Source organism: Chelonia mydas, chromosome 8 (genome assembly GCF_015237465.2).
Source record: "Chelonia mydas isolate rCheMyd1 chromosome 8, rCheMyd1.pri.v2, whole genome shotgun sequence".
Classification (NCBI taxonomy): Eukaryota; Metazoa; Chordata; order Testudines; family Cheloniidae; genus Chelonia; species Chelonia mydas.
In genome coordinates, this window is record NC_057854.1 from 33,934,169 (window position 1) to 33,947,664 (window position 13,496).

Below are 13,496 nucleotides of genomic sequence, written 5' to 3' on the forward strand. Positions count from 1 at the left end.
AGCATGTTTCAGTTGTAAATGTGCTTGGAAAAGTTCTCAAACTGCAGAAACAGTTGATTTTGGCCTACTCCCTTCCACCATCTCACCCCAAGAGAGACACTGGTATTAAACTATAGGAGAAGCACACTATATTGTTAGCCCACTGAGTTTAATTACTCTGAAAGATTTCAGGGTCTTGTTGCTGGTCTTGGTGAGTCACTAGAAATGTGAAGTACCTTTTTCAGGAGCAGTGACTGTCTGAACAAAGAGAAACAGATTACCTCAAATATGCTCTTAGCACAGAATGTCTTTGAAATACTGGAACTTGAGGGTATTGAGAGCATTCAGCAAATGGACCTTGTATTTGTATTCAATGAATTCTTAAGGAGATAGATTTGATTTGCAGCAAAGTGATAAGACTTTAAATTTTATTTTAACTTTGACAAACTTTCCATATAAAAGCAATTTACTTTATCTGTTTACACTTTCCAGCTTACATACTAGCTAACATTTCAAACCCTTTTGGATAAATTAGTGATGGGGATGGTTTATTTGGGGTCATTAAATCATTACAAAAAGTCTTTTGGTAATAGACATAAATTGAATGTAAAAGGACTGTAATACAGTGTATCTAGCAGGGCAGTTAATTGTTCTGCTCAGTGTGAAGCTGGTGCACTAAATAGGAGATTGGCAAGTGTTCATTTCAGTTAGTAAAAGAGTGGAGCACAGAAGCAAGTGGATGATTTAACTGGGACTTGGTCCTGCTTCGAGCAGGGGGTTGGACTAGATGACCTTCTGAGGTCCCTTCCAACCCTGAGATTCTATGATACTTAACTCACCAATACTCCCAAGTACTTTATATGAAGACAACTAATTTTGTTGCCACTATGCTATGTTCTTATCCAGCTGGAAAATAACTAACAGCTCAAGACTATCTTGGCTATCAACACCAACCCGTGCCTGGGAACACCCTCTGCATCGGGGTTCCACTGGGCACCTTGCATTTCTGTAACTGTTGTCACAGAGCAATGAAGTCACATCATTCACTTAGTTCACTAAGGTTAATGTCACCATAGAGGCTTTAAGTGGTGTCTGGCATAATTTTTTTCATTGAGGAACTCTGAGGAGTAAACAGTGTAGATTTTGTTCTGATATTGCCACTTTTTCTACTGGTTTCACTTCCAAGCTCTCTGTCTCTATTGCTTTAAATATTTGTATTACATTTTATCTTTGCCGTCTTTTCTGTACCTCCTATCTGTTCACTGAATTATCAAATTACTAATGAACACGCTTTGCACTCTTACGGCCAAATTCTGCCCTCAACTGAACTTGTGCAACCCCAGTTGTTAGTGAAATAACCTAGTATAAGTGAAGCAGAATTTTGCTCATGGTGCTTCAAGAACCTCTTAAAATGTGATACCTGGCCTTGCTAATCTTATATAAGCTTAATTATTGTTCCAGTGCCTCCACTTGAAAAGTGTAGACCACTGCGCCACTGTAGCGGTTCAGTTGGAGGCACTGTCTATGCTGACAGGAGGGGTAGGTAATCAGTTTAGGTAATCCACCTCCCTGAGAGGTGGTAGGTAGTTAGGTCGATGGAATAGTTACAAAGGGATCTCTCAAAACTGCGTGACTGGGCAACAGAATGACTGACTAAAATTCAGTGTTGATAAATGCAAAGTAACGCACATTGGAAAACATAATCCCACCTATGCATACAAAATAATGACATCTAAATTAGCTGTACCACTCAAGAAATCTTGGAGTCACTGTGAATAGTTCTCTGAAAACATCCACTCAATGTGCAGCGACAGTCAAAAAAGCTAGCAATGTTAGGAACCATTAAGAAGGGGCTAGATAATAAGACAGAAAATATCATAGTGCCAATCTATAAATCTAAGTATGCCCACACCTTGAATACTTTGTGCATTCTAATCGTCCCAACTAAAAATAAATATAAATATATATAGGGATTGGAAAAAGTACAGAAAGAGAGGCAACAAAAATGATTGGGGGTCTGAAACAACTTCCATAAAAAGACCGATTGTTCATCTTAGGGGGAGAAAAAGACAACTAAGGGGGAAAGTGATAGAGGTCTATAAAATCATAAAGGGATAGAGGGAGAAAGTAAATAAGGAAGTTTACCCCTTATAACAGAAAAACCAAGGATCACCCAAAGAAATTAATAGGCAGCCGGGTTAAAACAAACAAAAAGCAGTACTACTTCACACAACGCATAGTCACCCTGTGGAACTTGTTGCCAGGAAACATTCTGAACGCTAAATCTATAACTGGGTTCAAAAAAAGAACTAGATAAGTTCCTGGAGGATAGGTCCATCAGTGGTTGTTAGCCAGGATGGTCAGGGATACAACCCCATTCTCTGGGTGTCCCTAGCCCAGGGGTGGGCAAACTACGGCCTGCAGGACCATCCTACTCGGCTCCTGGCCAGGGAGGCAGGGCTGCCCAGAGGATTCAGGGGGCCTGGCGCAAAGCAATTTCAGGGGCCCTTTAATTAATTAAGGGCCTTTTTAATTTTTACTCACCTGGCGATGCTCTGGGTCTTCAGCGACGGGTCCTTCATTCGCTCCAGGTGTGTTCGGCGGCACTGAAGGACCCACCGCCGAAGACCTGGAGCGCCTCCGGGTGAGTAAAAGCACCGCAGCGGGTGGCGCCTTTTTTGTGATCGCTGCTCCTGTTTGGTCCACCTGGCTACGCCACTGGCCCTTCCATAAAAAAAAGTTGCAATACTATAGAATGCTATTTTCTCGTGGGGGCCCTTGCTAGTTTGGTGTTTCAGAGCTAGTTATTTTTCTGGCTAGCAGCACAATGTTCAAATGTTAATGGTAGGTAAAAACAGCACAAGTCTTACAAAACTGACATCTAACGATATCCAAACATTAGAGCTAAGACTCTCAGAGCTGGGTATCCAAATTTTAGGCAGTTTTGAAAATCTCAGCCTAGGCTTTTATAACTTACTCCTGGAGGAATTCTGAGCCACTGTGCATGTGCAGAATTCATGTCACCCACAGATTTCTTTGCTTCTATGCAGAAAATGACAGGCAAGCAAAGGTAAGCTGTAAGAGTGGTCACATGCCCGCTCCCCAACAGCGGGGGCACCTTTTTTCTGGTTTCCAGAGCAGCCACAGAGGGGTAAATCACTGCAGAGGGGCTGGGGATGCCCATGGGTGTAGTTGGGGGGGCATTGTGTCCCAAGAGGCGAGGTGTGGGAGGGTACATGGGGTCAAGTGCCACTGTGGCTCCCCGCCACTCCCAAATTTCTGTGAGCGCAGAGCTGCCTCACAGCTCTGGCTCACTGACTCTGCCTGGGTCCTATTGCTAGTTGTCTTTCCAGTGTGTGTGCTGGGCACCCTGTTTTCTGTACAATAGTGAGTGCCTGCGATGGGGCAGGGCAAGTGGGGTCGGGGGGAGGAAGAGGGATGGAATAGGGAAGGGGGATGTGGGAGTGATGGCGATTGAGGGGAAGCGGTAATCTAGCATGTGGCGGCCCCTCAGCAGCAGCTGGGGCTCCCCCGTTAAGCGGGCCCATCGAACCCCCCCAACCAGCTGCACCTGGACCCCACCCCGCCAAGCCTCACTTCCCCCTCATCCAGACTCCCTTGCTGAGCCCCAGCCACCTTTACCTGGATCCCCTGCAGAGCCCCAGTGCATCCAGATCCCTCACTGAGCCATATTCAGCCAGATTGCCCCACGCTTGGATCCTGCTGGGCTGAGCCTGCCTGCCTGCACCTGGTGCAGAGGAGCAGGGCCCCAGGGTGTTTCTGGGGCAGGCCCAGCCCTTGCACTGTGTCATGGATGCAGCATCACTGCTGAGTCCCTGTCCGGGGGGAGGGAGGGCGCAGGAAGGGCTGTAGGGTGATCTCCCACCTCCATGCAGCCAGTAGCTTGTGCTTCCCATTGCCACCTTGGAGCCTACGCATTTATTGACAAATAAAATTTGCAGCATTTTGCAGAATTTTAATATGCAGAATTTTTATTTTTGGGGTGCAGAATTCCCTCAGGAGTAGTAACTGCATGTTTCACTATTTGTTTTTTATTTGAGCATTTTGTAACTTTCTTAATCAATAGTTAATCTCAGATTCCTTACTTTAAAAGCAAATACAAAAATTACAAAACTGGAGTACTTCCATTCTCTTATGAACCAGTGAATAATATCTACAGTAGAACTCCAGAGTTACAAACACCTCGGGAATGGAGGCTGTTCGTAATTCTGAACAAAACATTGTGGTGGTTCTTTCAAAAGTTTACAGCTAAACATTAATTTAGTTAACTTAATCTCAAAGTTATATTATGCAGAAGGAAAATGCTGCTTTTAACCACCTTAATTTAAATGAAACCAGCACAGAACCTGTTTCCTTACCTTATCAAATCTTTCTTTAAACTTTCCCTTTAGTTTACGTTTAACACAGTACTGTACTGTACTTGCTCTTTTTTTTGGTTTCTGCTGCTGCCTGATTGTGTACTTCTGGTTCCAAATGAGGTGTGTGGTTGACTGATCAGTCCATAACTCTGGTATTCATAACTGAGGTTTTTGTTGAAAGAATGAAGGAGCCTGAAAGCGAGAACTTCCAGATACTGTTCCATTTGATTGTCTAATTTTAAAATAGGATGGGGATTAATCATTTGATGATCTTATGTAGTAAAATTGTGATTTGTATTTGTAGACTTGTATAGCAGGATTGTCCAAAGCTAGCAATGTATACTAGAAACACCTCATCCTGTTAAGAGATGTTGATCCTGTTAGAAAATTAAAAGGGTTGGATGAGTCAGAGGCAAGATGGCTCATTATCCCATCTACATACAAGGCAAGTGGAAAGGGTGTGGACTAGTGAGGAAGGAATCTCAGAGCAGACAAGGCTGGGTAGACATGAGCTGAACTCTCAACTCTTGTGTTGATACAACCAAGCCCTAGGACTGGGATAAATTTGGATTCCACATAGTATGTGGACTAGGATTTTGATAGCCAGTTTGGAGAGGCATCTGCCCATTGATTGCAACAAACTTGATTTAAAATATTGTTAATGCTTCAGAAAGTGTGGTTGGAGCTTATTTTAAAGAGAAGGTATTGAAGCTTCATCTGCTGAAAACTATCAGGGGGTAGCCGTGTTAGTCTGTATCCACAAAAACAACAACGAGTTCGGTGGCATCTTAAAGACTAACAGATTTATTTGGGCATAAGCTTTCGTGGGTAAAAAACCACTTCAGATGCAGCTGAAAAACTGTATTTTGGGGGGGGTGTACGTACATACATACACACACACACACACACACACACACACGTCTAAATACTACTTCTTTTGCCACCAGAGAATCATATTTTAGAAGATGTAAACAAATGTGTCATTGCTCTCCAAGAAAAAGATGTTGATGGTTTAGACCGAACAGCTGGTGCAATTCGTGGACGTGCAGCTAGAGTCATTCATGTTGTAACTTCCGAAATGGATAACTATGAACCTGGAGTCTACACAGAAAAGGTGCTGGAAGCAACAAAGTTGTTGTCCAATACAGGTAGGAATATAAACAGTGCTCAATACTGATGTCTGGGTTCAAACGGCATACAACTACAATGGTAAATGGGTACAAACATATTCATGCAACTTACAAGAATAAGGTTTCAATTTCATAAAACCTGGCTGTGCAGAATTTCTGTTCAAAGTAGGGCTGTCAATCAGTTAACTCACACGATTAACTCAAAAAAATTAATCACGATTCAAAAAACGTATTGTGATTAATCACACTGTTAAACAATAGAATACCAATTGAAATTTATTAAATATTTTTGGATGTTTTTCTGCATTTTCAAATATATTGATTTCTATTACAACATAGAATACAAAGTGTACAGTGCTCCCTATATTATTTTTATTACAAATATTTGGACTTTAAAAATGATAAAAGAAATGGTATTTTTCAGTTCACCTCATACAAGTACTGTAGCGCAATCTCTTGATCATGAAAGTGCAACTTACAAATGTAGATTTTTTTTTTTTGGCTATATAACTGCTCTCCAAAACAAAACAATGTAAAACTTTGTAGCACCTACAAGTCCGCTCAGTTCTACTTCTTGTTCAGCCAATTGCTAAGACAAACAAGTTTGCTTACATTTACAGGAGATGCTGCTGCTGCCTGCTTCTTATTTACAGTGTCACCTGAAAGTAAGAACAGGTGTTTGCATGGCACTTTTGTAGCCGGGCGCTGCAAGGTATTTATGTGCCAGATATGCTAAATATTCATATGCCCCTTCATGCTTTGGCCGCCATTCCAGAGGATATGCTTCCATGCTGATGATGCTCATTAAAAAATAACGCTTTAATTAAATTTCTGACTGATCTCCTTGTGGGGAGAACTGTATGTCTCCTGCTCTGTTTTACCTGCATTCTGCCATATGCTTCATGTTGTAGCAGTCTCGGATGATGACCAGCACGTGTTTGTTTTAAGAACACTTTCACAGCAAATTTGACAAAATGCAAAGATACCAATGTGAGATTTCTAAAAATAGCTACAACTCTCGACCCAACATTTAAAAATCAGAAGTGCCTTGCAAAATCCAAGCGGGACAAGGTATGACACATGCTTTCAGAAGTCTTAGAAGAGCAACACTCAGATACGGAACCTACAGAACCCGAACCACCAAAAAAGAAAATCAACCTTCTGCTGGTGACATCTGACTCATGATGACGAAAATGAACATGCATCGGTCTGCTCTGCTTTGGATCATTATCAAGCAGAACCCATCATCAGCATGGACACATGTCCTATGGAATGGTAGTTGAAGATGAAAGAACATATGAATCTTTAGCGCATCTGGCACATAAATATCTTGCAACGTTGGCTACAACAGCGCCATGCAAACGCCTGTTCTCACTTTCAGGTGACATTGTAAACAAGAAGCGGGCAGCATTATCTCCTCGAAATTGTAACCAAGTTTGTTTGTCTGAGCGATTGGAAGTTGGACTGAGTGGACTTTATTTTATTTTTCAATGCAGTTATTTTTTGTACATAATTCCACATTTATAAGTTCAACTTTCATGATAAAGAGTTTGCACTACAGTACTTGTATGAGGTGAATTGAAAAATACTATTTCTTTTGTTTTTTACCGTGCAAATATATGTAATCAAGAATATATATATATAAAGTGAGCACTGTACACTTTGTATTCTGTGTTGTAATTGAAATCAATATATTTGAAAATGTAGAAAACATCCAAAATGGTATTTCCATTATTGTTTAACAACATGATTAATCTCAATTAATTTTTTTTAATCACTTGACAGCCCCAATTTAAAGTTAATGGAGCTCTGTGCAAAGAAGCTGCTGAATCAGGATTTTATTTTGGTTGAATAACTGGCTTAAGTCAATAATGAAGTTACTTAATGATGAACAAATGTCTTATTGATCACTCAGTGGCTGAAAATACTTAATCTTTTTTGAAGAGGTCAGGGGATGCAAGTCCCAACCAATGAGCAAAGATTTAAAAGGTGGTCTTATCCATGTTGAATTATGACACAGATCTCCTTACTCTTGTTGCCACTGCAAAGACTCTGTGTCACTTTGGTCAAGTGCTAGCAGTCCTTGGTTACCAGTGACATGTAAAGCTAGATTAGAGGGGCCTGGCTCTGAAAAGGCATAACTGAAGAATTCTTTTTTTAACTCAATCTATATAGAACATCCCAGTGGGCATTAAACTTTGTCTATTCAGTCTTGTTTTGAATTTGGAAGAAATAATTACAGAATTAATATTCTGATTCAGGTGAAGTCCCTTATAAAACTTCTGTTCTCTGTGTCTTAATGGTTGTAGAAAAATATATGCCATGTTTGTACCACTTCTGAATTTGGACTTATGATATGGACTTGCAGGGTCCAGTGACTTGCGTCACTCCATACTATTTCACAGAATTATGCTCCAGAATTCGAGCTTTTGTGTCTTTAAAATTGCAATCATGAGAGCTTGAAAAAAAAAAAACAACCCAGACCCCAAAACCAAAGAGAGCACTGAAAAAACGATGGTAACCAATCCAGTGTTCTATTCCTGAGTCCATGTAGAGCCTGAAACAAAAGCTGTTGAAGGTTATGAATGCCCTTCGTTTCAGTAGAGTATTAAAATGTCATTTTTAGGTTTAGTTTTAAGTTATCTCTTAAATATATCCCTGCTGATCATTTTTAGCAAATACTTTCTTCTTATCCCACAATCCCCAACTGCCTCCCATACCACTTAGGTATAGTACTATAAATCTCCTGGTTTTTCCCCCAACATCCTCTGCCATGCAGATATGGAGCATATTTGAAACTAAAAATGTGGTGACATCATAAAGTAAACTGCAATTAATATCAAAAGAAAACCTGAGCTATTAACTGATTATTGTTAGCTTTTTTGTCTTTAATAACCTCCATTTTTAAAATTAACTGAAGCTGCTGCAGAATTTCTAGTGTCAACTTGAGTACCACAGAACTTACCCGTCTTTCATTCGAGTACATTGGGGCTGGGGGAGTAGGGGCACCATTGCCAAATGTGCTTGACTTGCTTGTTTTCTTAATTCAGTTATGCCCCGTTTTACTGAGCAAGTGGAAGCTGCTGTGGAAGCACTTAGTTCTGACCCTGCTCAGCCAATGGATGAAAACGAATTTATTGATGCTTCACGATTGGTGTATGATGGAATTCGGGATATCAGAAAAGCTGTACTGATGATCAGAGTGAGTGACTTTGTATTTCACTTATTTTTACAGCATTCTACTTTTACTTTACTAAGCATTTATTGAACTTAAGAAAATATATTGTTCCTACAGAGAGTGGAGAGTATAAGATTTTTCACTGACAACTTATTAAGATTATGAATCTGAAAGCTGTTAATCACTTTATAGAGGACTTCAGAATGTCTGCTGTATGTTTTAATCTTAAAATGCAAACTTCACCAAATAGGTCTGGACATCACTGATAATTAAAGCTGAAGTGCTAAACATCCTTAATAATGCATCTATTCATAATGCAATATTGCCTGCCTTATATATATGCTAAAACTAATGACCCTTGGTTTAGACAATAGCAAATTAACTCTTGCTATGGTTTGACTTTATATTTTATTTAAAGCAAAGAAACCTCCAATTTAATTTCTCAAATCTTAAATAAACTTTACAGAAATTTCATACCAGTTTCTTGAAGATGAGGTTAGGTGATCTGGGTATTGAAACTCACCTTGTTCTCAGAGAACCTGAGAAACCAGGCGGCATAGATAAATGGGGACTAGCTTGTAAGAATTACATTTCCTTTTCTGTGCCTGCAATTTGCAAATGCAATTAATTAAACTTGGATGTCTCCCTACCTGATAAGGAGACAGTCATCTAAATGGTGTTACTTGAAGGTGCAAAAGGGCACCTGCAGTGATTTGAAGGCGCAAAAAGGAAGTATCAGGCTTACATGTGGGCTTTTCAGACCTTAATATGAACCAGGGCTTAGTGATAGCAAAATGGATTTAAGGTTTTCTGTTCCTCTCCCCCTTCTTCCCATGCCTCAACAGTGAATGTCTCTCTACCCAAGACAATTTGTGTAAGGTTGGAAATGAACCTTTCCTGTAGAGGTTTCATATTGTCCACTGGTTCCAAATGTCTTGGTGGGTAAATTTGCAGTATGTAACCCCAGCACATTACTGACTGTAACAACCATCATAATATTCATGTGTTACCTTTGCTTGCTTAAACTAAAACCTAAGAGAGGGCAGAGAAAAAGTGAGAAACTATTGCAGTTTAAGACACTTTGATATATACCCCCTTTTCCATGGAGCACCGTTATTGGTTGGGATCCTGTTCCCTGGACATGCTACAAATCAATTTTATTCGCCCCCTTCTATGAGTCTTGTTGCTCAGGACAAGGAGGTACAGTTGCTAATTCTATGCATTCAGCAATCAGCAGAGCTGGCAGTGCCAGGAATCCTGACATTTTCCCTCATGCTGCTCATCTGTGCTGGGGAGAAGCCACGTTTATGATGATAGGATTCCATGGCTATATTGCAATTGCCAGTAGCTAAAGGCAGTTCATTCAGTGGTGACATATCAGTGACCTGAAAAAAGTCAAAACGTTAAAACACTTGAGTGTTTGCCTGCTGAAGGGCTTGAGTTGTAGAACTTACTTAGAATAAAATAGAGCCCTCAAAACAGATAACAGAAGGAGCACCGTTTTTACAGGCTTTTCTGTTTCAAATTGGAATTCAGAGGCAACCCTGCTCTGAAAAGGAAAGCCAAAATCTTCGTGCATGAGCAGAACCCTTTTTTCTTCTATAAAGGTAAATACTTCCCTTCTAGAGTCCATGTTGCAAGACAAAACTACACATCAGAAACCTCTCGTATTCACTTGGATTTGTTATCTTTAATTTGGAGTACAGGAAATCACTGAGATTGGTGGGGAATGGGAACATGGAGAAAAGGTTATGATCTGAAACCATAAAGCTGCACAGCTGTCATTGTTGTGTTAGTGTGCATTTATCTCCACCGTTTCAATGGAAGAAGTTCATTAGTTTTGACTGACAGTACTGTTCTGTGGTAACAGAATGAAAAGTCAAATGCTAAATGCTGTAGTTGCCTTATACCTCACATTTTCAGTTAATTCCAAGACTAAAATTAACCCACAAAGGAGCTTGTGGGGGGCAAAAATGCCTTCACTCTAATTTCTCCACTGAACTGTTAACCTGTGACTACTGATGCAAGTTTTTTCAGTGCCATTGTTTTAATGTTCTCGTCTTCATCTCAGATTTGCTCCATTTTAGAGTCAAAAGATAACCATGGATTCTCGACCTGGGTTCTGAAAGTCGGGCTGCATTCTTTCTGGCTCAGGCTTTGATAGTAATAGGTTCTGTTAACACACAGTTAACATTAGTGATACCAAAATTAGAAAAGAATCCAGTTAGCTGGGTTATATCTGAGGCTCTAACAGGAGTAAATAATAAAAAGGTAAGTTAAGAAAGTATTGAGAGATGAGTGAACGTACTCAGCGCAGTCCATCTGAGTGATAAGTCTTTTGTACATAATCCTTCAGATAATAAAATACATTTTAATATTGCGTCAGTATTCAGTTGTGTCTCCAGGAGTTTTGGTAACCAAAAACAGTACAAACACACAAGAATATTTCCCCATTTGCTTAGAGAATAGTACCTTACATGCCTTTACTCTGACACACTAAGGTAGTTATTCACATGCGTTCTCACATTCGTATGTGGAAATGAAGAAATCTCTTATTTAAAGTGGGGGCTGGGAAGGGCACCAGGTTCAGTACGAACTTACTTGACCAGCCTGCATTTTTGGCTAAATGGTTAACACAACCATCCATAATCTTCCTTTGTATTGAAAGATGCCTGTATTGGAAAACACATTATAAAAATTAAATTGTAGTAAAGGAGCGGGTAAGAACTACTTACATCTTTAAACCTGTTCATAGCAAATGTTGCACTCTTCAGTCAAGTTCCTTCTTACTACAGCCCTGCAAACTTGTCATAAAAATGTGGCAGCCTAGGTAAAGATGTAGTATTTTAATATAAGCAGATGTTTAAAATTTTGCTGCCGTTTCAGCTGTATACTGACAGCAGCAAAAATAAACTCCAAATGGGAATTAGGTCAGCTGAGCTTAGCCTATAACATAAAAATTGACCCTATTATCTGCAAATTTTAAGTTTTGCCAGGAGGATGGTAAGAATAAATTTTGGTTTACTGTAGCTACTGTTAACCCTGTTAAGCTTTGATTTTTAATTGTCCTAAACAGTAAAACAGCTGCTATTTTGAAATAGGTTTTAAAAGATGATGTTGGGACTTGAGTTTTGATGTGGGCTCTCTGAATAAAGCAATTAAGCACAAGGTATACCTTATGTAATTTGGATTCCGTGTAACTGTCTTTTCATATAGTCCAAATCTTAAATACACTCCTTTAACCTTATTCCATGTTTAGCACACATTTTAGGGCCCTCTGCAATTACTTTGCTCGAACCTGAAGTTTACAGTTGTCAGACATATAGTCATACGAATAACATAAACTGGAGAGAATTCTGACTTACCCTCAGTTGAAAGCCTAAATAATGCACTGTAGTTATTCTGTGTCCTCCTCCTACCCCTGATGTTAAACAGCTGACCAGAAGGTATTTTTTATATGTTGTGGAAAGATTGATTCACTTCTGTTGATCTTGAATGACTTGTGATGAATTATACTTTTTTCTTCTCTTAGACTCCTGAAGAGTTGGATGACTCTGATTTTGAGACTGAAGACTTTGATGTCAGAAGCAGAACAAGTGTTCAAACTGAAGACGATCAGCTCATTGCTGGCCAAAGTGCAAGAGTAAGGAAAACATTTTAAACATTACATATTCTACAAGAAACAGTTTAACTTGTTCTGAAAATCCAGTTTTTAAATCTGTCACTTAAGAAGCCTGGTTCTATTTCTCTCTTGAAAATGCTAGGTCAGAAAACTGACATTAATCTCTTCATTTCCACTGACTCAAAAGGCAGCTAAGAGAAACATTACATTTTAAAAACATCAGTGTCTGCTTTGTTTTGGGTAGTCTGAAAGACCAGAATCCTCTTGATATAGATAAACTATTGTAGACTTTCACATCACAGATCTGAAATAGTTGCTCCCATTTTTTTAGGCATGTGAATTTTGGGCTGGTAAACAAGTCTATCTGTGGCAAATTGATGTGTTCTTTTTTTCCTGGTTGTTGGAACTGCAGACTAGAAATAGATACTGCCACAAGCTTAGCTATTTTCTACAAAAAGCCTTTTAGAAAGTCCACTGAACTTTTAAGAAAGGGTCTGCTGAAAGACAGCAGCCTCAAAAAATTATTCAAGCCAACTTCCTTTCCTATGACAGTTAAAAATGAAAACACCGATGTACAATATTGAATAATTTAATGACGGAAAAACTAGAAATGGTATATTAAAGTAATACAGCCTGTACTGTTGCATCTTAGGTTAATAGTGTTTTATGCTCTTGGGATGATGCCACAAAAGATTTCTGGTGTTCGACACTTTTTTTAAGTCACCTAAAGCCATACAAGAGCAGTTGGTCCTTGTTTTATCAAATTTTTAGCACGCTTGGCTTTGGAGTCGCTTTCGGGGAGTGTGTTCTTTCCCTGTAAACATTTTCTCCACTTTCCCTCTCCAACTCACTCCAAACTAAAAAAAAAGTTGTCAGGTATGTAGTGTACTTGGGGCACAGCCTGATATCAGGTATCTGTCATTGTTTGAATTCCTTTTCTCCTGCTATTGTAATGGAATTCCTGCTACCCAGCTCTATGGTGTTCCTACTTTTCCTATAAGAAGGGTAGATTTGAGTTGCTATATTACATGTTGGGGGTAAACACAACCGAATAAATCACTTCAGCTATCTGTTGGAAGGCTCACATTGTAATCTTCGTTCTGAACTTTGTAGTAATTGGAAATACCCATGTGTAGCTTGCAGAGTGGATTTATATAAATCACCAAGTGGAAAGTCTCGATTTAAATCATCAATTTTAATCAACTTTT

The 13,496-nt window shown here is 39.5% G+C and overlaps 1 protein-coding gene across 3 annotated transcripts in view; it reads left to right on the top strand.

Annotated features, from left to right (window-relative positions):
* The window catches only part of CTNNA1 (catenin alpha 1), a 194,368-nt gene that overhangs the window by 163,410 nt on the left and 17,462 nt on the right, over positions 1-13,496 (top strand). For all 3 annotated transcript variants that reach the window (XM_037906042.2, XM_043552628.1, XM_043552629.1), the window contains 3 exons: positions 5,306-5,506; positions 8,539-8,690; positions 12,199-12,309. In XM_037906042.2, coding sequence (XP_037761970.1) covers positions 5,306-5,506; positions 8,539-8,690; positions 12,199-12,309 — 464 coding nt within the window. The remainder of the gene's footprint in view (positions 1-5,305; positions 5,507-8,538; positions 8,691-12,198; positions 12,310-13,496) is intronic.